The 25,879-nt window shown below is 41.3% G+C and overlaps 2 protein-coding genes and 2 pseudogenes across 2 annotated transcripts; all 4 read right to left on the bottom strand.

Annotated features, from left to right (window-relative positions):
• Positions 1–380: 380 nt before the first annotated feature.
• LOC123117754 (uncharacterized) lies at positions 381–7,534 on the bottom strand. Its single transcript, XM_044538440.1, has 4 exons — positions 7,379–7,534; positions 4,985–5,207; positions 4,768–4,891; positions 381–2,868 (listed from the first exon to the last, which is right to left on the bottom strand). Coding segments are annotated over exons 2-4 (2,589 nt in total). The 5' UTR covers positions 4,987–5,207; positions 7,379–7,534; the 3' UTR covers positions 381–405.
• LOC123117755 (cysteine-rich receptor-like protein kinase 19) lies at positions 5,986–6,659 on the bottom strand. Its single transcript, XM_044538441.1, has 2 exons — positions 6,495–6,659; positions 5,986–6,345 (listed from the first exon to the last, which is right to left on the bottom strand). Exons 1-2 carry the CDS (start codon positions 6,657–6,659, stop codon positions 6,082–6,084), a joined length of 429 nt encoding a protein of 142 aa, XP_044394376.1. The 3' UTR covers positions 5,986–6,081.
• A 1,352-nt stretch (positions 7,535–8,886) lies between the features above and the next one.
• Positions 8,887–18,023, bottom strand: LOC123115321 (receptor like protein kinase S.2-like; annotated as a pseudogene).
• Positions 18,024–21,257: 3,234 nt separating this feature from the next.
• LOC123115320 (uncharacterized) lies at positions 21,258–25,505 on the bottom strand (annotated as a pseudogene).
• Positions 25,506–25,879: the final 374 nt, after the last annotated feature.

Here is a 25,879-nt window from a genome sequence, read left to right as displayed (position 1 = left end):
ACTAAAGGAAATTTTCATGAACCACTAGGCAGAAGAGCCAAATGGGGGCACCTAACTTCAGAAAACAGAGCAGAAATTCAGATACAAGAAGCGCCACACCAGGACACCGGAGCTTCAGAGTTCAAGCACGAAGACAGCGTGTTTCAGCCTCGCCTGGTCTGCCGCCGAGATCGCCGGAGTTGGCAGCGGTGAACATCCTCCATTAAGCTGCAGAAACCAACGAATCTTGACAGATAAATTGATTTGGTCAGAGTGAGCGTCACAACTTTCTCTGAACAGAGGAAGGAACAGATTTGCATTACACACCATGGTTCTATACGACAAATCAAACACTGATAGTTGCCTATCTTATTCGAATACATAAATGTTGTCCGCACCATAATATGCATCAACTTATATATATAGCTAAACAGCTTGCGACCTACGAGATTGATTCAGTATGACAAGGCGCTCCGCGACATCTGCCATCGTGGGCCTTTGATCCACATCAAGGTTAAGACATTCCACGGCGATCTCTGCAAGACAGTCAAGGAGCTCCAAATCCTTTGTTGTTACTGCAATCTCCTTGTCAAACAGCTCAGTTGCTTTCTTCCCTTCTTTGTGAACTTCAAGGAAACTCCACACTAGGCTGTTGTTATCATAATGAGTGGCCTTCTTCCTGCTAATGACCTCCAGGATCACAACTCCAAAACTGTAGACATCACTTTTCAAGGTCAGCCTGCCTGTTTGCATGTAAACTGGATCCATATAATTTCTTTCACCGATGACGCAATCAGTGTGATCCTTATCTCGCGCAATCAACCTCGATATACCAAAGTCTGTGATCTTTGGTATAAAGTTATCGTCCAAGAGTATATTTCGCGGTTTGACATCACCATGCAGGATTCTGATACGAGCTTGTGAATGCAGATAAGCTAGGGCCTGTGCTGATTCTGCAATAATAGATAGACGGAGATCCAAATTGAGAGGCACCCTGCTGCCACAGTGAAGAATTTCATCAAGGTCTCCATTGGAAAGGAACTCGTACACTAGAATGGGGATATCTACATCTAGGCAACAACCTATGAGCCTAACGATATTCCTGTGGCTGACTTGAGACATGTTGATGACCTGATTTTGATATTGTGCATTCTCTAGCGCACAAGAACCAATCGGTTTCTTTACCACAACCAGTGTGTTACCAACAGCACCCTTGTAAACTTCACCGAAGGCACCTTTTCCAATCAAATTGATCTTCTTTATTATTGGCTTGAGCTCCTCCTTTCTGAAGAGCTTTATAAAATGTGACATTTCTAATGCATGAATGTTGTTCCTATTGATATTTCTGCGTCCTTTCCAATTGAAAATGCCCAAATTGTTCAAATTGAAGAACCCACTAGAATTTCCTCCGTCATGACGGCCAGTATCTTGCACTGCCCGTGGTAAATGACCTACTTTCTGTTGCTCAACAAATAAACCGCTAATGTCAGTTTCCTCTGAGTAGTCAGCACTTGTATGTCGTGCATGTAACCTACCAGAACGATTTAGTATGAGAAGGCGTTCTGCAACTTCTGTCATCGTGGGTCTATGATCCACGTTCATGTTAAGACATTCCACAGCAATCTCTGCAAGATAGTCAAGGAGCTCCAAATCTTCTTCTGTTAGCGCAATTTCCTTGTCAAACAACTCGGTTGCTTTCTTCCCTTCTTTGTGAACTTGAAGGAAACTCCTCAATAGGCTGTTATTATCAGAATGAGTGGCCTTCTTCCTGCTAATGACCTCCAAGATCACAATTCCAAAACTGTACACATCACTTTTCGAGGTCAGCCGACCTGTTTGCAGGTACACTGGATCCATATAACTCGTGTCACCGGTGTGCTCCTTATCTCCCATAATCAATTTTGATAGGCCAAAGCCTGCGATCTTTGGCATAAAGTTCTCATCCAAGAGTATATTTTCCGGTTGGACATCACCATGCAGGATTCTGATACGAGCTTGTGAATGCAGATAAGCTAGACCTTGTGCTGATTCTGCAGCAATATTTAGACGCACATCCAAGTTGAGGGGGATCTTACTGTTGCTGTGAAGAATGTCATGAAGGTTTCCTCTGGGGGGGAACTCATAAACTAGAATGGGGTTATCAATGTCCAGGCAACAACCTATGAACCAAGCAATGTTCTTGTGGCTGATTTGAGACTGGATGATGACTTCATCTCCTAAGTCCTTGTTATCAACATCAAACGTTTGCTCCACTGCAACCAGTACATTATCAACAACGCCTTTGTAAACTTTAGTGAAGAAACCTTCTCTGATGAGATTCTCATTCCTTATTATTGGCCTGAGCTTCTGCATGCTGAAGATATTTATAAAATGTGTCTGTTCCAATGAACGCCTGTTGTTCCTATCAAAAATCTTGTGGGCTGTTCTGATGTAGATGTCCAAAATGTTCAACTCGTTCAACCCAGTAGAGATAGAGCTAGAATTACTTGCGCCATGGCGGTTGACATGTTGTATTGTATCTTGCTCACCCTGTTGGCCTTCCTGGAAATGAAGCCTTCCAAGATTTGATGCAACATCTTGCAGTATCTCCAACTGTTCCTTCATATCTGCGTTTTGGTGGCTCTCGCCTGCAAGCTTTCCAACTCTTTCTCCTGATTGTTCCCTTGGTGAACTTACCTGCAGCTCAATCAATGAATTGTTGATGCCAGTTTCATGCGATTTGTCAGCACCCTCAATTTGATCAAGCCTATCAATTATATAGCATGCATCTGGTCTCTTCTCTGGGACCAAGTCCATGCACTCTATAGCTATCTCACTGCATACTCTCACTTGTTCTAATTGCATGTCCCCCTCTGATACTCCCAATCGACTCATCCATCTTTCAACTGCCTATAAGGTTGCAATCATGAATTAGTATTATATAATGATATATGTGGTTATTACAGCTACTAGAGAAAAAAAATGTTGGAAATCCCACAAAGAGAGGGAACGTAAGTATCTTCTTTCATGGAAGCCACTTTATTGCAGTTACCATCTCTTAGCTTAATCTGTCTATATGTACTGCCTATGTCTGTAGTATAGAAAATGGGCATCTGGAAAACCAAGTGCCCCTGTGATTTCCTTCCATGCAATTCACTTGGTATATCTTAGAATGGTCAGTTTGTTTAGATGGTACATCAGAATAAGGGATTACATGAGTATATCAGAGTAAGGGATTACATGAGTATATCGGAATAAGGGAAGTATCCCTGTCAAAAAAAAAGGAACAAGGGAAGTATAAGTATTTTTTTTTTACGTGGTGAAGCATGCACTTCTCTTGAACGGATGAAGTGAACACGTGTGTATGTAAATGTGAGCAACATGCTTTGAATTCCAATGGGTAGAGCCATGCTCCACAAGTCAAGCATCTCTCTGAGGGATTGCTCCGATAAAATAGGTACACATATAAGGAATTTTTTTAAAAAGAATGATGTTGTTGATGATGTAATTTGGCTTGTCAGTTTTACAAATTTAATAATTGCTGGTTAGGCTGATTGGTTCATATATCATTTGGAATCTGAGTTTTGCTCAAAGTGCAGATCAGAAGTATATCCAATGCGGAGGTCGGAGGATAAGTGCGGCACGGTTTTGCATAATGGAGCTCTTGCGTGGACAGAAGAGGGGCAAGGAAGAAATCTGGCCTGGAAAATAAAAGATTCTACATGGGCTAGTTATTCGGTTGGGACAAGCCCAAATATAAGCTAGTACTCACTTTGTTCCTAAATATATGTCTTTTTTAGAGATTGCAATAAAGACTACATATTGGTGCATATAGACATATTTTAGAGTATACATTCACTCATTTTGCTCAGTAATGTAATCTGCATCGGAATCTCTAAAAAGACTTATAATTAGGAACGGATGGAGTACGTAGTATAGGACTTGGGCTGTTGTCCCATGTGTTTTGGGTGCTGGCTGAACTAATTATAGATTAGAAAATATTATATTTAACTTGCAAAAGAAGCAAAACAAGGACTGGTTTATGTACATGAAAAAGGAGTCATATTCCGATTCAGCCAAAGACCAGGCACTTGGCCGCTTTTTACAATCTTATGTTACTCTTTCCCCTGCGGTTTTTTTTCCTTCCATCACCTAGGTCGTAGCTTCTGCCTAGCTAGCCCTAGCAGCCCTAGGGTTCGGCTCATCTTTGTCATTTTGCACCGAAAATGATTGATTTACCTGTTTGGCACTGCTCCGCTTCACCAAAATCAGTTTCACTTAACCAAATCCACTTTGGAGCAGTTTCATATAGAAGTTGTAGCACTAATAAAAGAGAATGTTTGGCTTCCATATAGCTCCAGCTTCAAGAATGTAAAATTAGGTGGAAAGGATCTATTTGATTGTATGAGAGGGGGAAAACGAAGGGATATCCACTTACTGGTGGCAGTGGTGGGTAATTTTTCCCCAACTCCAGCTTCTTGAGTTTTTTGGAGCACCCCATCAAGAGCTTCGTAAAAAATTGGGAGTTGTACCCCAGATTCTAGTTTTTTTTGCGGACCGACATATCGTGGAGCTACCCCGTTTGGCTTGTGTTTTCTAGAGCGGAGTTGATTTTTAAGAAGTAGAGCAGTCCCAAACAGGCACCTTCATGAAAGTGAGGAATCGATGGTGCTGCGGGGATCATTTTCCCGTGGCAATAGATATTTTACTAACATAAAGCGCGACATAATTAATTGAAATCTTTCTTTTTGAAAAGGAATTATTTCAAATCTACAATTCAACTTGGGGAAAACGCCTACTAGTTCTCACATGCTCATCTTTGTGATATTGCCTCACTCCTGTCAGTATCTCCATGATTATAACGCCAAGGCTATACACGTCTGATGAGAATCCAATTTGGCCTGATCTGAGGTACTCTGGATCCATATATCCCCTGTAAGAAAATTTATGAAGCCCGATCAACAAATATGCAGATAAATGTATAGTCATGCCTAACAAACTAAGAGCTTTGAAGAGATTGGCTTACATTGTTCCAGCTATGTTTTTAGTAATAACATAGGTCTGCGTTTGAGTGAGGCATCTTGATAGACCAAAATCAGCAATTTTGGGTAACAGGTGACCATCTAACAGTATATTAGCTGGCTTCAGGTCCAAGTGAAGAATTCCCTTCTCACGGAGAAGAACTAAACCCTCAGACAATCCTCTGATTATTTGATACCGATTCCTCCAATTAAGTCCACAAGTTGCATCTGCACACAAGGAGCAGATGGGATTTGTAGTTTCTTACTTAACTTAGTACATGGCTATAATGTCACGTTAATAGATGAATGCTAGGTAAAATAAGCATACGACATATGCTATGTATTAATAATCTTTAACGGAGCAAATAAATTTGCTATGTGTTTAATAACCTTTAAAAGAGCAAATAAATATGTAAAGTAAGTGTATGACATGCTATGTGGTTTAATAACCTTTAAAAGAGCGGGCAAGGGCGTGCGCACACGGGGGACTCGGCCTCACCGGAGCGGGCAGTGGCGCTGGGCCTTGGCCTCGCCACAGCGGGCGGGGGTGCGGGCATGCGGGGCTCGGCCTCGTCGGAGCGGGTAGGAGCACGGGCACAAGGGGCTTCAGCCTTGCCGGAGCGGGCAGGGGCTCGCGCGGGGGGCTCGGCTTCGCCGGAGCATGCCGTGGAGGCCTCGGGTGCAGAGGATGGCCCAGGCGACAGAACATCTTATCTAAATCCTCCATGGGGAATTTCAGAGGAAGGGGATAGAACTGACGTGTGGGCCCCACATGTTAACGGTCAAAGTTAACGGTGCTGACTTTTTCAGTCCTGGCGAATGGGCCCAGTCTGTCATAAGCGCGTTTAAAATGAACGAATCGGTCGATTTACAGACATGGTAGTTTTTAGTCATAGATTAGCAAAAAAATGGTAGTTTTCGGTACAAATTCGCAAAGTGGTAGTTTGTGGGCACCGATCCACGAATTGTGGTAGTTTTTGGTTAAATACTCTAAAAGAGCAAATAAATATGTAAGTAAGTGTATGACCTATGTAAAGTAAGTGTATGACATACTATATGTATTCATAACCTTTAAAAGAGCAAACAAATATGGGAATAAACGTCATCCTACCGGTAATGTGATTATCAAGACTCCCGTTGCATACATACTCAAAACATAGCAACCAGTTCCGTTGATCTGCCATGACAAGTTTCCCCTTGTACTCTTCCATTTTTCCTTGCGTGTCAGCACATACCCCAGAAAACGTACTATATTCTTGTGCTTGGCCTTTATCAGGTTTCTAATCTCTTCATGGAATTTCTCTTCGGGAACAGCAGCTGTGTTGGTCAGCTTCTTCACGGCGACTATACCTTTGCCGACAACTCCCTACGGTGACAAAATACGTTGTTAACAAGAACTCTTGTGTGTGTGTGTGTGTGTGTGTGTGTGTGAATATCTGATATATTTGTTAGGTTTTCAGATCTACTATGATTGGGATTGGAGAAACTAGCTGATGGGATCCATTTGTGTGGTACCTTATAAACCACCGCAAACCCGCCCCTGCCAATTTCGTGATCAGAAGAGAAACAATTTGTGATGTCTTTTAGAAGTGATAACTGCAGGTTCATGGGCTCGGCGCTTTCATCAAGCAGTATCCTCTGGAGGTCGTCGCCGTGGCTTGTACCGGATTCATTGGCCATTTGCAATCACTGCAAATGGAATGAAATGAACACCTTTAAAGCAAGAGCAATGCATTTATTTTATTCTGAGGCTAGCCCCTATGCGTAATTAACTAATTACACAATTAATCATGAAAGGAGCGATTACAGAATGAAGATCCGGTGCATCAGGGACAGGGGTAGAATTTACCCAACTGCATGTCTGTCTAAATTTATTTCAGTATATCCAGGCATCAAGTTTTCCAACAAGGGACATCTCTCGATTACCATACCGAACACACATGATCTCCTCTGCTTCTGGGCATCAACTCATCCAGCTTCTCCACCGCTTGTGGACCAAATACTTGGTGGAAACATAATTTTGACATGCATGTGTGGTCGAAATTAAAAGGTAAATTAAGCCAGGTGTGTTGTTGATTTCTCTGCCCGTTCACAGAGTTGAAGTTGTGATCACGAGAATTAGTTACTACATCTTGGTGCCAGTTACTTTGACCATCTGGTGTTTACCAAATATGAAGAGGTTTGAAGATGTAAGCTTCTCCAACAGTTTTTTTTACCAAGATGCATGATTGACATGACAAGGAAATTAGATAGCAAGAAGACTTGGAGAGGAAATTAAGGTGAGATCAAAACATGGACGCATGATAATGCAAAACCTGGGGCGCTTTCCCATCTGAAGAAAATCAGCTTCAGATGGAGAAGAAACTGATTGACTAAGCTACGAATTGACGCATAAATACCTTGGCTACGGCAATTGGTCGATGTTTTGCCAAAGCAATCCTCCGCAAGTCCTTGTTTACGAGCTATGAAATCGATCTTGCTTGCAGCAGCAAGGTCGATGGATTGATATGTGAGGAAGGAGAAAGTCAATGCCTACCTTGCTTTTGATTCTTGCCGTCAAGGCCTGGCTAATTGCATGTATTTCTATGTGGAGTGGTACTACTAATAGTATAATGTGCAACTTTGTCACTTGCGGTGGCAGCTATCAGAACTATAATAAAATGACTATAGCCATGGTAGACCAACGGTAAGTGGAACACCCACCCCTGCCAGGGATGATTAGTGCCAATTTGATTAACAAATGACACTCACTAATCAATCAAGCTTAATTAACTTACTCCTCAGTAATGTGGTTATCAAGACTCCTATTGCATACATACTCAAAACAGAGCAGCCAGTTACCGATTAACCGGATGTCCTCCTTCGGTGGAATCTTCCATTACTCCAACTACCTGAAGAGAATTTTACGTGTTTGAGATGTTTTCTATGCTGTGTTCAAACAGCTTTCAGTATAAATTTGTTTCAGATTTAGTTCTATAGGGACTCAAGGCTACAAGTTAGTAATTTTGCGTCATTTTTTTCGCCTTTACGGACTATTTGATTTGAAGAATTTTAAGAGCATTCAAGGCTAGAAGTTCGTAATTTTGCATCATTTTTTCACTTCCAGGGACAGTTTATTCCAACAATTTTGAAACAAAGGGATATTTCCGGTATGATGAGTCAGTGAGAAAAAAAAATCTATGCCACACATCCATAGAAATATAGTGCAAACAAATCCATAGAAATACGTCACATATATAATCCAACAAATCAAACAACCCACATGAAAAACTTCTAAATTTCTTCAGCATGTAAAGCTTTCAATAGAACATCCTAGATGTTGGGTTCTAAGTCATATTTCCACGCGCAAAAATCATAGAGCGCCCCTGTGAGAAAGAAGGAAACAAAATCATAGAGCGTGCTTGTAGGGAAATCTGCGACTCCGTTCTCGGATTGATCTGTTCATCAGTGCTACTCGGCCTTGACATAGAAAAGCAACACAAACAGGGTAGAACCAGCTTTCCAGATCGATCCAGAAGGGGCACCTAACTTGAGAAAACAGAACAATTCAGGTACCTGTAGCCCCACACCAGGACACCGGAACCGGTTTCAGACAACGGGGACAAAGGACAAAGCCTCGCCGAGATCACCGGAGTAGATGACGGTGAACATCCTCCATTAAGCTCCGGTCCTCCTTCCTTTGAATCTTGCTTCAGAGCTGCAGGATCCAAGGACTCCTGACGCATTGGTTATCACGTTGCTCAATGCATTTTCTCTCTGAAGAGCAAACTTTCTCTGAACAAAGCAAGAAACAGATTTGCGTCATACATCATGGTTCTATACAACAGTGAAATAAGTCAAACGCTGATAGTGATAGTTGCCTATCTTATTCGAATACATAAATGTTGTCCGCACCACAATATACATAAACTTATATATATAGCTAAACAGCTTGCGACCTACGAGATCGGTTCAGCATGAGAAGGCGCTCCGCAACATCTGTCATCGTGGGCCTCTGATCCACATCAAGGTTAAGACATTCCACGGCAATCACTGCAAGACAGTCGAGAATTTCCAAATCTGCCATTGTTACTGCAATTTCCTTGTCAAACAGCTCCGTTGCTTTCTTCCCTTCTTTGTGAACTTCAAGGAATCTCCTCACTAGTCTGTTATTAACAGAATGAGTGGGCTTGTTCCTGCTAATGAGCTCCAAGATCACAACTCCAAAACTGTAGACATCACTTTTCAAGGTCAGCAGACCTGTTTCCAGGTATACTGGATCCATATAACTCAAGTCACCGATGACATTGCAAGTGTGTTCCTTATCTTCTGTAATCAACCTCGATATCCCAAAGCCTGCGATCTTTGGCATAAAGTTTTGATCCAAGAGTATATTTGCCGGTTGAAAACTACCATGCCATATTTTCATATGAGCTTGTGAATGCAGATAAGCTAGACCCTGTGCCGACTCTGCAGCAATAATTAAGCGCAGATCCAACTTTAGGGGAGCCTTGTTGCCGCCGTGAAGAATGTCATTCACGGTCCCATTGCAGACGAGCTCGAACACTAGCATGGGTTGATCTACTTCTAGGCAACAACCTATGAGTCTAACAATATTCTTGTGGCTGATCTGACGTACGATGGTGAATTCATTCGCAAATCGGGCATTACCTGAACTATTTCGACTAATCAGTACCTTTACCGCAACCAATGCATTGTCAATGTGACGCCCTTGTAAACTTCAGCAAAGCCACCTCTTCCAATAAAATTGATACCCCTTATTATTGGCTTGAGCTCCTCATTTCTGAAAACCTTTACAGTATGTGATATTTCTAATGGGCGAGGATGGTCCCTGTTTGCTTTTCTGTTGAAGATGTCCAAATTTTCCAAGTTGTAGAACACATTAGAGATAGAGCTAGAAATGGCCCTGCCATGACAGTAAACCTTTTGCTTCATCTCTTGCACTCCACAAAACGGTAATTCGTCTACTTTCCGTTGGCCTTCCTGAAAATGAAGGTCAATACTTTCTGTGACATCTTCCAATATTTCAGAGTGTTCCTCCTGGAGGCTCTCGGCTGAGGGTTTTTCAATTTTTTCTCCAGATTGTTCTCTTGGTACATGCAGCTCAAATAATGAACTGCCAATGCTAGTTCCGTCTGAATAGCTAGCACTTGCCGTTTTATCAAGCATATTGACTATATGCCGTGCAGTTGGCCTCTTCTTTGGGTCCAAGTCCATGCACTCTATCGCTATCTTATAGCATACTCTTACTTGTTCCAACTGCATGTCCCCCTCTGATGCCTCCAACCGAATCATCCAATTTTCAACTACCTATAAGGTTGCAGTCACGAGTTAGTATTTATATATATAATTTGATGATATATGTGACTATTACATTACAGTATTTGAGAAAAATTGCTGGAAATCCTAAAAATAAGGACCGTAATGATTTTATTTAATGGGAACTACTTAATTTCAGTCCACATATTTTTATCTTCATTTGTGTGGTATAGAAAATGGGTACATAGAAAAACTAAGTGCACCTGGCTTTCTGTTCATGCAATTCTATTAAAATTACAACTGATGTATACAAAACATGATAAATGAGTAATGATCAGTTAGTTTGGGTGCTATGTATCAAAATGCAGGACTACGTAGTACATACTTCCAGATGTATTATTAGGCTTTGTTTTATGTAGCGAAGAGCACACTTGGATATAAGAAATAGGTATATAGGAAAGAACTAAAAAAGAAGGAATGATATTGCCAAGTTAAAACGTAGAAAAATAAATTAGTCAAAATCTACAATTCAACTTGTAGCAAATGCCTAAATTATTCATACATATTCATCTTCAAGATACTGCCTCACTCCTTTCAGTATCTCCATTATTATAACACCAAGACTGTATATGTCTGACAAGAATGTGATATGTCTTGATCTGAGGTACTCCGGATCCATGTATCCCCTGTGAAAAGATTTATTGAGCCAATCTGTGTAAAGTAATCATACCTAATAAAATAAAGATCTTTCAAGAGGGTAGCTTACAGTGTCCCCTGTAGGTTTTGAGTAATAGAACGGGTTTGTTCTTCACCAAGGCATCTTGACAGGCCGAAATCGGCAATTTTGGGTACCATGTAAGCATCTAGTAATATATTAGCAGGCTTCAGGTCCAAGTGAAGAATTCTCTTCTTGTGGAGAAAAAGTAGACCGTCAGATATCCCCCTGATTATTTGATACCGCTCCGTCCAAGTAAGTCCACAAGTTGAATCTGCACACAAGGAGCGCCCGAGATACGTAAATCTGTGAATGCTAGGAAAAGTAAGTGCATGACAAGCTATGTATTTAAGTAACTATTAACACAGTAAATAAAAATGGGAATAGACATTGTCACCCTACCAGTAATGTGCTTATCAAGACTCCCATTGCATAAGTACTCAAAACAGAGCAGACAGTTCCGCTGATCTGCCATGACAAGATTCCCCTCGTACTCTTCCATCTTACCTTTTGTTTCAGAGCAATACCCCAGAAACCGTACAATATTCTTGTGCTTGGCCTTTATCAGGCACTTAACCTCTTCATGGAATTTATTCTCTTGAATAGCAAACGTGTTTGACAGCTTCTTCACAGCGACCATACCTTTCCCGACTGCTCCCTACGGTGACAAAATACATTGTTAACAGGAACTCGTGTGTTTAGTGTTTTAGATCGACTGTGACTAGGATTGAAGAAACTAGTTGATGGGATCTATTTGTGTGGTACCTTATAAACCATCGCAAACCCGCCACTGCCAATTTGGTGATCAAGAGAGAAATGGTTTGTGATGTCTTGTAGAAGGGACAACGGCAGGTTTGTGGGTTCTGCACTTTCATCAAGTAGAAGCCTCTCCAGGACGTTGATGCGACTTGTACAGGATTCACGGTCCATTTACAATCACCCTGAGAATGAACTGGATAGAAGACCCTTAAAACAGAGCAATGTCTGAGGCTAGCTAGTATACGTAATTACGCAATTGATTAATCCCGAAAAGAAGTGACAAAATTACCAAGCTTCTCTGCTGATTGTCCACCTAATAGTGGTTAGAAACGTATTTTTTTCATGTGTGCTCCAATTAAGCAGGTTTGTCGTTGGTTTCTCTGCCTATTCACAAAGTTGAAGATGTGATCAAGATAATCAATTGGCACATCTTGGTGTGAGTTACTTTGACCATTCAGCGTTCACCTAAAATGAAGAGGCTTTTAAGATGTAAGCTTCTCCAACGGGTGTTTTCTCCAATGGTCGAGAATCATACAACACATGAATCACAGAATGAACCCCCCCTGATGATATTACCAAAGTGCAGTACAACTTCCATCTCAAGTCTGTTAAAAAAATTCTTTCACCAAAAGCACAAACATATCTGACTCGTTCACTGTCAGCAGAAAATTTGGAGAGCTTGACTCAAGATTGCACAAATTTTGTTCTCTCTCCGTGAACATGAACTAGCAATATGCAATTACCAGCCACAAGCACACGTTAGGCACCACATGAACTAATAATTCTTCCATCTGAACAAACATCAATTGAAGAAAACTGCATATAGTCCTGTTAATATGAAACTATTTCTCACTTAACTACTAATTTCCCACCGGTGTGGACCAGGACCAACAGATGATCTACAGAAGGAGTTTCAAATGAAAAGTACCAAAAATAGTTCAAATCGACAGCATCATAATAATCAGAAAACAGACATCAGTTTAAACTTGTTTTCAGTTCATCAAAAGCAAACCACCGTGGTCCTTCACGCCAAGCAGCATCAGGGCTCCGGTGATCAGCAGCAGTTCATTGAACAGGAAACGGTCATGTTGGACTAATCAGCTGGCCATGTGATGCCCAAAAGTTGTGCTCTGATATCTCTGCAGCAAGTAGTATTCATATGCTTCAAGGATTTTGTTCACAAACGCAAAATAAATCAACATTGACAGCTGCCCATCTTATTCGAGGATATATATGCATGTTGTTCAGACAGCATGCAGCATCAAACTTGTTGGTGAACAACCCTTGACCTACGAGATCGGTTCAGTATGAGAAGGCGTGCCGCAAGTTCTATCATCGTGGGCCTTTGGTCCACATCAAGGTCAAGACATTCCACTGCAATCTCTGCAAGACAGTCAAGAAGCTCCAAATCTCGTGTTGTTACTGCAATTTCCTTGTCAAACAGCCCGGTTGCTTTCTTCCTTTCTTCGTGAACCTCAAGGAAACTTCTCGCTAGGCTGTTATTAGCAGAACGACAGGCCTCCTTCCTGCTTATGAGCTCTAAGATCACAACTCCAAAACTGTAGACATCACTTTTCTCGGTCAGCAGGCCCGTTTGCATGTATAGTGGATCTGCATAAGACATGTCAACGATGTACACTGGATCCTCATCTCTCACATTCAGCCCCCACAGGTCAAAGTCTGAGATCTTTGGTGTAAAGTAATCATCCAAGAGTATACTCGCTGGTTTAATGCGGCCATGCAGAATTTGGTTAAAAGCTTGCGAATGCAGATAAGCTAGACCCTGTGCTGATTCTGCAGCAATAGTTAGACGCACATCCAGGCTGAGAGACACCTTGTTGTTGCTGTAAAGAATGTCATGAAGGCTTCCTCGGGGTACAAACTCGTATACTAAGATGAGGGTATCCATTTCCAGGCAACAACCTATGAGCCTAACAATGTTTTTGTGGTTGACTTGAGACCAGATGATGATCTCATTTGCAAATTGGTCATCCATTATGGCATTACCATTATATAGTTTCCTAACTGCGACCTGTGCATTATCAACCACACCCTTGTAAACTTCATCAAAAGGACCTTTCCCAATCAAATTGCTATTCCTGAGTACTGGCTTGAGTTCGTCCTTTGCAAAGATCATTATAGTAGCTGATTCTTCTAATCTATGTCGCATGAAGTTTCTATTGAAACACATGCGTGCTTTGCTGTTAAAGATGTCCAAATTGTTCAGCTTGTTGAAGACGGTTGAGATAGAGTTTAAAATGTTTGCAATATGCTGGTTTGCCTTTTGCTTTGTATCTTGGGCTCCGCATGATGAATCTTCCAATATTTTAGAGTGTTCCTCGGCATCCGCTTTGCGGAGTCTCTCGGTTGCGAGCCTTCCTCCCAATTGTTCACTTGATAAACTCGGATGCAGCTCAACTAATGAACTGTTGGTGCCAGTTTCATATGAACAGTCAGCACTTGCCATATTGTCAAGCCTATCAATTATATGGTGTGCAACTGGTCTCTTCTTTGGGTCCAGGTTCATGCATTCTATACCTATCTTATAGCATACTCTCACTTGTTCCAACTGCATGTCCCCCACTGATGCCTCCAACCGAATCATCCAACTTTGAACTACCTATAAGGTTGCAATCACGAGTTAGTATTTCTATAACCAATTTTGATGATATATGTGATTGTTATATTACAGCTACTGCAGTAAAAGTGCTGGTAACCTAAAAAAATAGACCATGATGATTTTTATTGCAGCCCAGTGCATGTAGCTCCCGCTTGCGCAGGGTCTGACCACTTTGGGTCTATTGTATGCAGCCTTTCCCTACATTTCTGCAAGAGGCTGTTTCTAGGACTCGAACCCGTGACCTCATGGTCACAAGGCAACAACTTTGCTGTTGCGCCAAGGCTCCCCTTCTGCATGATGATTTTTTTTCTCGAATACGCACGAGTGTGCGTATCATCTTTTATAGAAGAGTGGGGGAAGAATCCCAAACCACCATGGATGTTACAGAGTTTTAAACGCTACAGTAACACCCGCTCATAACGAACAATCCACCGCTCCACCTACAAACGTGGCATGATGATTTTCATTGGAACCATTTAATTTCATTCCACATGTTTTAGCCTAATTTGCGTATATATTGTTTATACCTATAATGTAGACAAAGGTTTAATTTCATGGAATTTGCATCGGGTACTTTGCAATTAAAGTATACATACTATCACACATGTATATTGTCAGTTTGTTTAAGTGGCATATCAGGATGTGAGACTACAACGTATGAATATGTTTTTCTTTCATAGTGAAAACACACACATGTTTATGTAAATGTGATTTGAATTCTGATGAGTAGACTCATGCCTCACAACTCAACCACCTCACTGACAGGCTATTTTCATAAACTAGGAATAAAAGAAAATATCATAAAATTATATTTTTGCTAAGTTAAAGCAGAACACAGTTATTTCAAAATATACACCGAAGCTTGCAGTTAAAGCCTTAATTGTTCTTACGGTCTCCTCTTCGAGATACCGCTTCACTCCAGTTAGTATCTCCAAGATTACAGTGCCAAGACTGTATATGTCTGACGCAAATGTGGTTCTTCCTGATCTGAGGTACTCTGGATCCATATATCCCCTGTGAGAAGATTTTAAAGGTCTCACGATAAATGAATGTGCAAATAAATGTAAAGTAATTAAGCCGTGCATAAAAAAATGAATAGCTTTCAGGAGGTTGTCTTACAGTGTTCCACACCGGCTTTTAGTAATTAAACGGGTCTGACCTTTATCAAGGCATCTTGATAGACCAAAATCACAAATTCTGGGTACCATGTGACCATCTAGCAATATGTTAGCAGGCTTAAGGTCTAAGTGAATAATTCTCTTCTCATGGAGAAAAAGTAAACCCTCACATATCCCCCTGATTATTTGATATCGCTCCCTCCAGTTAAGTCCACAAGATGCATCTGCACACAAAGCGACCGAGATATGTATTTTCTTACTTAATTTAGGTCCTGGCGATAATGTGACATAATAAGTAAACAACATGTATTTATTTAAACCTTTAACTAAGTAAATATGGGAATAGACGTTTTCAACCTACCGGAAATGTGCTTATCAAGACTCCCGTTGCATACATATTCAAAACAGAGCAACCAGTTCCGTTGATCTGCCATGACAAGATTCCCCTCGTACTCTTCCATTTTTCCTTGCATGTCAGCGCAATATCCCAGAAACCGTACTATATTCTTGTGCTTGGCCCTTATCAGGTTTCTAACCTCTTCATGGAATTTATTCTCGGGAACAGCAAACGTGTTGGACAGCTTCTTCACGGCAACCATGCATTTGCCGACCACTCCCTACAGCGACAAAGTACATTGTTTAACAAGAACTCGTGCGCATGTGGTGGTGTGAGTTTTTGATATGTGTCTGTTTAGCTTTTAGACCGACTGTGATTAGGATCGGAGAAACAAGCTGACGGGGTCTAGTTGTGTGGTACCTTATAAACCACCGCGAACCCGCCGCTACCAATTTGGTGATCAAGAGAGAAATGATTTGTGATGTCTTGCAGAAGTGAAAACGGCAGGTTTGTGGGGTCTGCATTTTCATCAAGCAGAAGCCTATCCAGGACATGAACTTGGCTTGTGCCGGCTTCATGGTCCATTTGCAATCACTGCAAAAGAAATGAAAGGACACTTAAAACAAGAGCAGTGATGATCTAAAAAAGCAAGAGCAATTAATGCCTACATTTTAGAGTGAGGGTAGCTACTACTATACATAATTACACGATTAATCAATCATGGAAGGAACAATTACGGAATGAAGAAATGATGCATCACACAGCAATAGAATTGATCAAGTGCATGCTATATTTTGAATTTATTTTGACGGAGTCATATTTCAAGTTTTCCACCCCTTGTCAACACAGTACTGGGTGGAACCATATTTTTGACTTATGTGGTTGAAATTAAAAGGTAAATAATTAAGCAGGTGTGCTCTTGGTTTCTTTGCTTATTCACAGAATTGATGATGCGATCACGATACTCTTTTTATGCAACAGCCTTGGTATGAGAGATTCAAAACTTAGGCCCTGTGTAGATGGAAGGAGGGAGTAACTAATTACCACACCCTGGTGTCATCGCAGGGTACTTTGAGCACTTTGATTTGACCAAAAAAGGGAGAGTCTTGAAGATGTAAGCTTCTCCAACAGGTGTTTTAACAATATGTACGCTTGACATGCCAAGGAATTAGATACTACTAGAGCCACTGTAACTTAATGCAAGGCATTTTTGCAGTTTAAAGGGAGTACCTAGCAAGGAAACTCAGCGAGGAGATTAAGATGAAATCAGAGCATGGACACGAGATTTTTTTTTCTTTTTCTTTTTTCGAAAAGGGGAAACACCCCGGCATCTGCATCATCATGACGAGATAATGCACTACCTAGAGTCGCTTCCATCCGAAGAAAATCAGATCGAGAAGAGACTGGTCAATTAAGCTACGAATTAACACATAAATACCTCAGCTCCAAAGACCGGTTGATGAATGGGCAAAGCAATCCCTCGGCAGGTGACTTTTCTCTGGCGAGATATGAAATGGATCTTGCTCACAGTGGCATGGCCGATGGGATCGATGGATATGTGAGGAAGTAGAGAGTCAATGCCCAGCCGAGCGAGCTAGCCTCACTGCCTGCCTTGCTTTGATTCTCCCTGACAATGCCTAGCTAACCACACCTCCTTCTCTGTTTAGTGGCAATAGTATAATGTACAATTTGTCAGTGGCACATTGTAAACTCTCGATAGGTGGAACACCCCTCCCAGCATCCGCGCAGTATAAATGTATAAGTAATACAAACCGGCGAATTGGTACAAACTAATCAATCGAGCTTAACCAGTTTGTATCTCAAGCAAAGATGGATTGATTAATTTGTGCGCATCGATTTCCAAAAGACCCATAAGGAACTACAGAACTTCTCGAAAAAGGCAGGTAGGTATGCTCACCGATGAGGGGGAGGCCCGGAGGAGGTGCGTCCTAGTCCAGAGCACCTGGCCCATTGGGGCTGGCGGTGCCTTCCCCTGTTCTGGATCTTGACGATGGCGGCGATGCTGGACGGGGACATGAGCGGGGATCACCAAGAGCGTGCAGGGATTCATCTTCCTAGATTCCTCCGCAAATTATCAGGGACAGGCGCAAGATGCAATGGAGCTTAGGCGCAAGGAGGCTGATGGGCTGCGGCGGAGGGGCGGCGGCGGCGAGGAGGGAGAGCGAGGGAGCGCGTTCGGTGGGAGAGGGGGTTGGGAGTTGGAGATCGTGGGCCCCGTTCTTCAGTGAGTACCCTTTTTCGCTGCCAAACAAACATATGAATGGTATCTTTGATTTAAATTGTTTTCTGGTACTACGTACTAAGTATTTGTAGGATTTCAATATTCAGGAAACAAATACGTTGTTTTATTTTGAAACAAATGATATGTAGGATCCAAATGTATAGGATTTAATTTAAGAATTCATTTGCATCAGATTCATGTTTCTCCCCACAAAAAAAATAAAAATAGATTCATGTTTTCTTGGGGTTCCAACTCCGACGTCCTGACAAGAACTTCAGGTGTTTCCTATGCTGTATTCAAACAACTTTAGGTGAATATTCACATGATAGTCGCTTCTATAAAGATCCAAGACGGTATAAATTTGTACTTTTGCAACTTCAAATATGCATTTTAGGGCCTATTTGATTTTCCAGGGCTCGCAAACGCGGAAGAGCATCAATGTAACCTTGCATCTATGATGGTGTTTGCGGCGGTATAATTTTGTAGTTTTGCTCTTTAAAAAATGCATTTTAGGGCCTATTTGACTTTTCCAGGGTTTACAAATGAGGAAGAGCATCAATGTAACATTGCATTCACGAGGGGTGTTTGCGCCAGAGTTTTGTCCGGCTGGGTCATGCATACAACAAGGAGTATTTCCAATGTGTTTTGGTGATGGAGAATTTTGCACCAACTATAGTGCAAATAAATTCATAGATAGATAAGAGCCTGCAAAAAAAAATCATAGACAATGGCCACATTTGATCGTACATCTCAAACAACCCATGTGTAAAAACTTTACCCCCAAATGATAAATGCCACACGTGTGGCATGGAGCACTCCGATCTTGACATTTTTTACAACTAAAGTTGCCATATGAAAAGAAAAAATCAAACCTACCCAAAAAGCTGAAACTTGCCATCCGAAAAGAAAATTGCCATGCTTGACAACCAAAATTGTTATCCTCGTGTCACTAAACTTGTCATTAAAAACGTTCGGAGTTGTCGTGTGTTCGTGTCATACGTGTGGTATTTATCATGATCCAAACTTAATAGTCCAAACTATATGTAGAAAACTAATCATCTAAAATTTGAGGTTCCATCTAACTAATCAGGGTCAGCTTGTGTTAATTTATGCTAATTACAGATGGATTTTTTTCATTTTTTTAGAATTTCTAATTACAAGATAGTTTTTTAGGCACAAAGATAGGTAATACAAGTTCCTCTCCAAACTAGTTCCCCATTTCGTTTTTGGGAAGGTTCACCCTTTTTTTAGTTCTTTGTTTTCCTTCTTCATTTTCTTTTTTATTTCGTTTTTTCATTTTCCTTTTCGTTTTATTATATTTTTTTCTTTTTCATTTTTCAGTTTTTCATTTTCTTTTTTTTAGAATTCAGGAGTTTGAAACCCGGGAACATTTTTTAAATTGCTGGATATTTTTTGGAATTTGGGATATTTTTCAAATCATTAACTTTTTTGCAAATGCACGAATATTTTTTGAAATCCGGGAATATTTTCTAAAATCGTGAATATCTTTTGAAATCCGAGAAAAAAAAATCACTGGTTTATTTAAATTGTTTTCGCTGGAAATTTAATCATTTTTCAGGTTTGATTTAAATCCTTCGACTCATTCACTGGGAACAAATTCGAGAAAAAAAATCATTGGTTTGATTTAAATTATTTTTAAAATTTGAGTACTATTTTTGGCTGGAAAAGAAACATATGAAAGGTACCTTTGATTTAAATGGTTTCTGCAAGTATTTGTATGATTTCATTATTCAGGAAAGAATTTATGTTTTTTTTTTGAACAAATGATATGCATAATTCTGCCAATCTACAGATTTACATAAACTGGTCAATAATCACAACATCTGAATCAGAATGAATCCATCTGACAATATAGCAAAGTGCAATACAACTTGTCAAGTCAGTTAAAGAAAATTATTTCACCAAGAGCACAAACAAATCTGATTCATTCACTGTCTCCAGAAATTTGGAGAGCTTGACTGAAGATGGCACAAATATGCAATGAACAGTCACTAGCACACATTAGGCATTTAGGCATCACATGACCTACTAATTATTCGATCTCGATCGACGTAAACTTCACTTAACTACTGATTTCCCACCAATATGGACCAATAGAGGATCTACAAAGGAATTTGAAAAGGAAGTACCAAAAATAGTTCAAATCGACAAACATCATAATTATCAGAAAACATACAACATCATACGCTTGTTTTTAGTTCTTGGGAAGCAAACACCATGGTCCTTCATGCCAAGCGACATCAGGGCTTCAATACACTTAAGATTCATTAAGATCGATCAGAGTTGTTGGACTCATCATCTTGCCATGTGTTGTCCGAAAATTGTACTCTGATATGTCTGCAGCAAGTAGTATTCATGTACAGCAAACTTCCTCTAAACAAAGGGAGAACTAGATTTGCATTATATTATCGTTGTTCTATATCTTTCAAACATGTTGTTCACAACAGCAAAATAAATCAAACACTGAGAGTTGCCTATGTTATTCGACGACATGCATGTGGTTCACACAACAATACAAGTAAACTTATTGGCAAATAACTTTTGACCTACAAGATCGATTCAGTATGAGAAGGCGCTCTGCAACATCCGTCATCGTGGGCCTTTTATCCACATCAAGATCAATACATTCCATAGCAACCTCAGCTAGACAGTCAAGAATTTCCTTGTCAAACAGCTCGGTAGCTTTCTTCCCTTGTTTGTAAACTTCAAGGAAGTCCCTCACTAGACTGTGATTATCAGAATTAGTGGCCTTTTTCCTGCTAATGAGCTCCAAGATCACAATTCCAAAACTGTACACATCACTTTTCAAGGTCAGCAGGCCTGTTTGCATGTATACTGGATCCATATAACTCAAGTCACCGATGACGCGTCCAGTGTGTTCCTCATCTCCCGTAATCAACTTCGATAAGCCAAAGTCTGAGATCTTTGGTACTCCCTCCGTCCGGAAATAATTGTCATCAAAATGAATAAAAGGGAATGTATCTAGATGTATTTTAGTTCTAGATACACCCCTTTTTATTCATTTTGATGACAAGTTTTTTCGGACGGAGGGAGTATAAAGTTATCATCCAAGGATTCTTGACGCACTGCTTACCCCGTTGCTCAATGCATTTTCTCTCTAAGACTGATAGTGATAGTGATAGTTGCCTACCTTATTCCAAGACATGAATGTTGTTCACACCACGATATGCCTCAACTTTTATATAGCTAAACAGCTTGTGACCTACGAGATCGATTCAGCATGACAAGGTGCTCCGCGACATCTGCCATCGTGGGCCTTTGATCCACATCAAGGTTAAGACATTCCACAGCGATCTCTGCAAGATAGTCAAGGAGCTCCAAATCTGCTGCTGTTACTGCAATTTCCTTGTCAAACAGCTCGGTTGCTTTCTTCCCTTCTTTGTGAACCTCAAGGAAACTCCTCACTAGGCTGTTTTCGTCATAATGAGTGGCCTTCTTCCTGCTAATGACCTCCAGGATCACAATTCCAAAACTGTACACATCACTTTTCAAGGTCAACCGGCCTGTTTGCAGGTACACTGGATCCATATAATTCATGTCACCGATGACGCGCCTAGTGTGTTCCTTATCTCCTGTAATCAACCTTGATATGCCAAAGCCTGCAATCTTTGGCATACAGTTTTCATCCAGGAGTATATTTGCCGGTTTAACATCACCATGCAGGATTTTGATACGAGCTTGTGAATGGAGATAAGCTAGCCCTTGTGCTGATTCTGCAACAATAGTTAGACGCACGTCCAACTTTAAGGGCGCATTGTTGCCGCCATGAAGAATATCATTCACGGTTCCGTTGGAGACGAGCTCGAACACTAGCATGGGGTGATCTGCTTCTTGGCAACAACCTATGAGCCTAACGATGTTCTTGTGGCTGACTTGAGACATGTTGATGACCTGATTTTCAAATTGTGCATTCTCTACCACACCAGAACCAATCGGTATCTTTACCGCAACCAGTGTGTTATCAACAAAGCCCTTATAAACTGCAGCGAAGCCACCTTTTCCAATAAGATTGGCTCCCCTTATTATTGGCTTGAGCTCCTCCTTTCTGAAGAGCTTTATAAAATGTGACATTTCTAATGCGTGAATGTTGTTCCTATTGATATTTTTGCGCCCTTTCCAATTGAAAATGTCCAAATTGTTCAACTTGAAGAACCCACTAGAATTTCCTCCGCCACGACGGCTAGTATCTTGCACTGCCCTTGGTAAATGACCTACTTTCTGTTGCTCAACAAATAAACTGCTAATGTCAGTTTCATATGAATGGTCAACACTTGTATGTCGTGCATATAACCTACGAGAATGATTCAGTATGAGAAGGCGCTCTGCAACTTCTGTCATTGTGGGTCTATGATCCACAACAACGTGAACACATTCCACAGCAATCTCTGCAAGACAGTCAAGGAGCTCCAAATCTTCTTCTGTTAGTGCAATTTCCTTGTCAAACAGCTCGGTTGCTTTCTTCCCTTCTTTGTGAACCTCAAGGAAACTCCTCACTAGGCTGTTTTTGTCAGAATGAGTGGCCTTCTTCCTGCTAATGACCTCCAAGATCACAATTCCAAAACTGTACACATCACTTTTTTCTGTCAGTAGACCTGTTTGCATGTATACTGGATCGATATAATTCACGTCACCAATGATGGTTGAAGTGTGTTGCCCATCAATCGGAATCAACCTCGATATGCCAAAGCCTGCGATCTTTGGCATAAAGTTTTCATCCAGGAGTATATTTTCCGGTTTGACATCACCATGCAGGATTTTGGTACGAGCTTGTGAATGCAGATAAGCTAGACCTTGTGCAGATTCTGCAACAATATTTAGACGCACATCCAAGTTGAGAGGCACCTTGCTTTCGCTGTGAAGAATGTCATGAAGGCTTCCTCTGGGGAGGAACTCGTAAACTAGAATGGATTTATCATTTTCTAGGCAACAACCTATGAGCCAAACAATATTCTTGTGGGCGATTTGAGACTGGATGATGACTTCATTTTCTAAATCCTTGTTATTAACATCAAACGTTTGCTTTAGTGCAACCAGTGCATTATCAACAACACCTTTGTAAACTTTAGTGAAGAAACCTACTTCGATGAGATTCTTACTCCTTATTATTGGACTGAGCTTCTCCATTCTGAAGATATTTATAAAATGTGTCTGTTCCAGTGTACGCCTGTTGTTCCTATCAAAAATCTTATGGGCTGTTCTGATGTAGATGTCTAAAATGTTCAACTCGTTGAACCCAGTAGATATAGAGCTAGAATTGCCTGCGCCATGGCGATTGACCTTTCCTAACTGCCCACCCGATAATGATAACTGGTCTACAGTCTGCTGGCCTTCCTGGAAATGAAGCCTTCCAAATTTTGCTGCAAAATCTTCCAATATCTCTGACTGTTCCTCCATGTCTGTGTTTTGATGGCTCTCGCCTGCAAGCTTTCCAACTCTTTCTTCAGATTTTTCACTTGGTAAACTTACCTGCATCTCAATGAATGAACTGTCGATGCCAGTTTCATCTGATTTGTCAGAGCCCTCAGTTTTATCAAGCCTATCAACTATATGATATGCATCTGGTCTCTTCTCTGGGTCCAAGTCCATGCACTCTACCGCTATCTCACTGCATACTCTCACTTGCTCTAACTGCAAGTCCCCCTCTGATACCCCCAATCTATTCATCCATCTTTCAACTGCCTATAAGGTTGCAATCATGAGTTAGTATTTCTTATAATGATGTGTGTAGTTATTACATTACAGCTGGAAAAAAAAAATGCTGGAAATCCTAAAAAGAGAAGGACAGTAATTATTTTGTTCCATGGAAGCCACTTAATTGCTATTTCTGTAGTAAAGAAAATGGATATCTAGAAAACCAAGTGCACCTGTGATTTTTTTTCATGCAATTCACTTGGGGTATATTAAAAATGATCAGTTGGTTTACGTGGTATATTAGAATAAGGGACCATATGGTACTTCCAGAAGCATAAATAGGCTTTATTTTTTGTAGTGAAGTGCATGCATTTTTCTTGAAGGAATGAAGTGCACAGATGTGTATGTAAATGTGAGCAACATGATTTGAGTCCCAAATGGGTAGAGCCATGCCCCACAAGTCAACCGCCTCTCTTAGGGGTTGTTCCCATAAAATAGATACTTAAGGAAATCTTAAAAAGAAAGGATGATATTTTGCTAATAAAGCATAGCATAATTAATTCTGAATCTACAGTTAAACATGGGGCAAACGCCTAAGTCGTTCTTACATGCTCATCTTTGCGATACTGCCTCACTCCTGTCAGTATCTCCATGATTATAACGCCAAGGCTATATACGTCTGATGAGAACCCAATTTGGCCTGACCTCAGTATTCTGGATCCGTATATCCCCTATAAGAAAAAAAATCTGAAGCCCAATCAACGAATATGCAGATAGATGTAGAGTCATGTCTAACAAAATGAGGAGCTTTCAAGAGATTGGTTTACATTGTTCCAATTATATTTTGAGTAATTGCACAGGTTTGTGCTTGACCGAGGCATCTTGATAGACCAAACTCAGCAATTTTGGGTTCCATGTGACCATCTAGCAATATATTAGCAGGCTTCAAGTCCAAGTGAAGAATTCTCTTCTCACGGAGAAAAGCTAGACCCCCAGATATCCCCCTGATTATTTGATACCGCTTCCTCCAATTAAGTCCACAAGTTGCATCTGAGCACAAGGAAAGGCCGGAATTTGTAGTTTCTTACTTAATTTAGGTACATGGCTATAATTCCATGTTAATCTATGAATATTAATAGCCTTTAACAGAGTAAACAAAGATGAGAACAGACGTTGTCATCATAACAGTAATGTGCTTATCGAGACTCCCATTGCATACATAATCAAAACAGAGCAACCAGTTTCGTTCCTCCGCCATGACAAGATTCCCCTCGTACTCTTTCATTTTACCTTGCGCGTCAGCGCAATACCCCAGAAACCGTACAATATTCTTGTGCTTGGCCTTTATCAGGCACTTAATCTCTTCCTGGAATTTATTCTCGTGAACACCATACGTGTTTGACAGCTTCTTCACGGCAACCGTACCTTTCCCGACCACTCCCTATGGTGACAAAATACATTGTTAAAAAAGGAACTCATGTGTGTGGTGGTTTCAATATCTTATACATTTGCTTAGATTTTAGATCAAATGCGGCGAGAAGCTGATTAGATGTAGTTGTGTGGTACCTTATAAACAACCGCAAATCCGCCGCTGCCAATTTGGTGATCAAGAGAGAAACAATTTGTGATGTCTTCCAGAAGTGATAACGGTAGATTCGTGGGCTCTGCGCTTTGATCAAACAGAATCCTCTCTAGGACATTGTGGCTTGTGCTGGCAGCCACCATCGTTTTCCCCCATTTTTCCAAAAACACTCCCGCCCGCGCGCGCTTGCTCCCGCCCCAACCAGCCATGGACGACGCCATGGACCTCGACGCCGCCGCCGGCCTCGCCTCCCTTGCCTCGTCCGGCACCGCCGCCCCCGCCGGGAAAGGCAAGCCTCGTGCCCCGCGCAAGACGGCCGCGACGACCAAGCCAAAGAAGCGCTGACGCCCGAACTGCGGGCACGCGAGTCGGCCAAGAGGAAGGGCCGGAGGCACGCCGCGGACGCGAGGGATGAGGCCGCCGCTCAGGCCGCCATCGTCGCCGCCGCGCAGCAGGAGGTCACCAACGCCCGCGTTGTGGCGGCAACAAGGGAGGCGCTCTACATGCTAGGGTTAAACCCTAGCCAGCACGGCATCGTCCAAGCCGCTGTCACCGGGGCCAGCACCGGGTCCAAGGACGGTGCTGCCCGACTCTG

This window comes from Triticum aestivum, chromosome 5B (assembly GCF_018294505.1).
Source record: "Triticum aestivum cultivar Chinese Spring chromosome 5B, IWGSC CS RefSeq v2.1, whole genome shotgun sequence".
NCBI classification, from domain to species: Eukaryota; Viridiplantae; Streptophyta; class Magnoliopsida; order Poales; family Poaceae; genus Triticum; species Triticum aestivum.
This window is presented reverse-complemented; position numbering and strand designations above follow the sequence as displayed.

Excerpts from the sequence above, each read along its gene's own strand:
- LOC123117754 (XM_044538440.1), bottom strand. Across the intron at positions 2,869-4,767 it reads AATATCACAAAGATGAGCAT|GCAGTTGAAAGATGGATGAG; the intron begins GTGAGAACTAGT and ends GCAACCTTATAG.
- LOC123117755 (XM_044538441.1), bottom strand. The coding sequence starts at position 6,659 with ATGGCCAATGAATCCGGTACAAGCCACGGCGACGACCTCCAGAGGATA. Across the intron at positions 6,346-6,494 it reads GGTTTGCGGTGGTTTATAAG|GGAGTTGTCGGCAAAGGTAT; the intron begins GTACCACACAAA and ends TTGTCACCGTAG.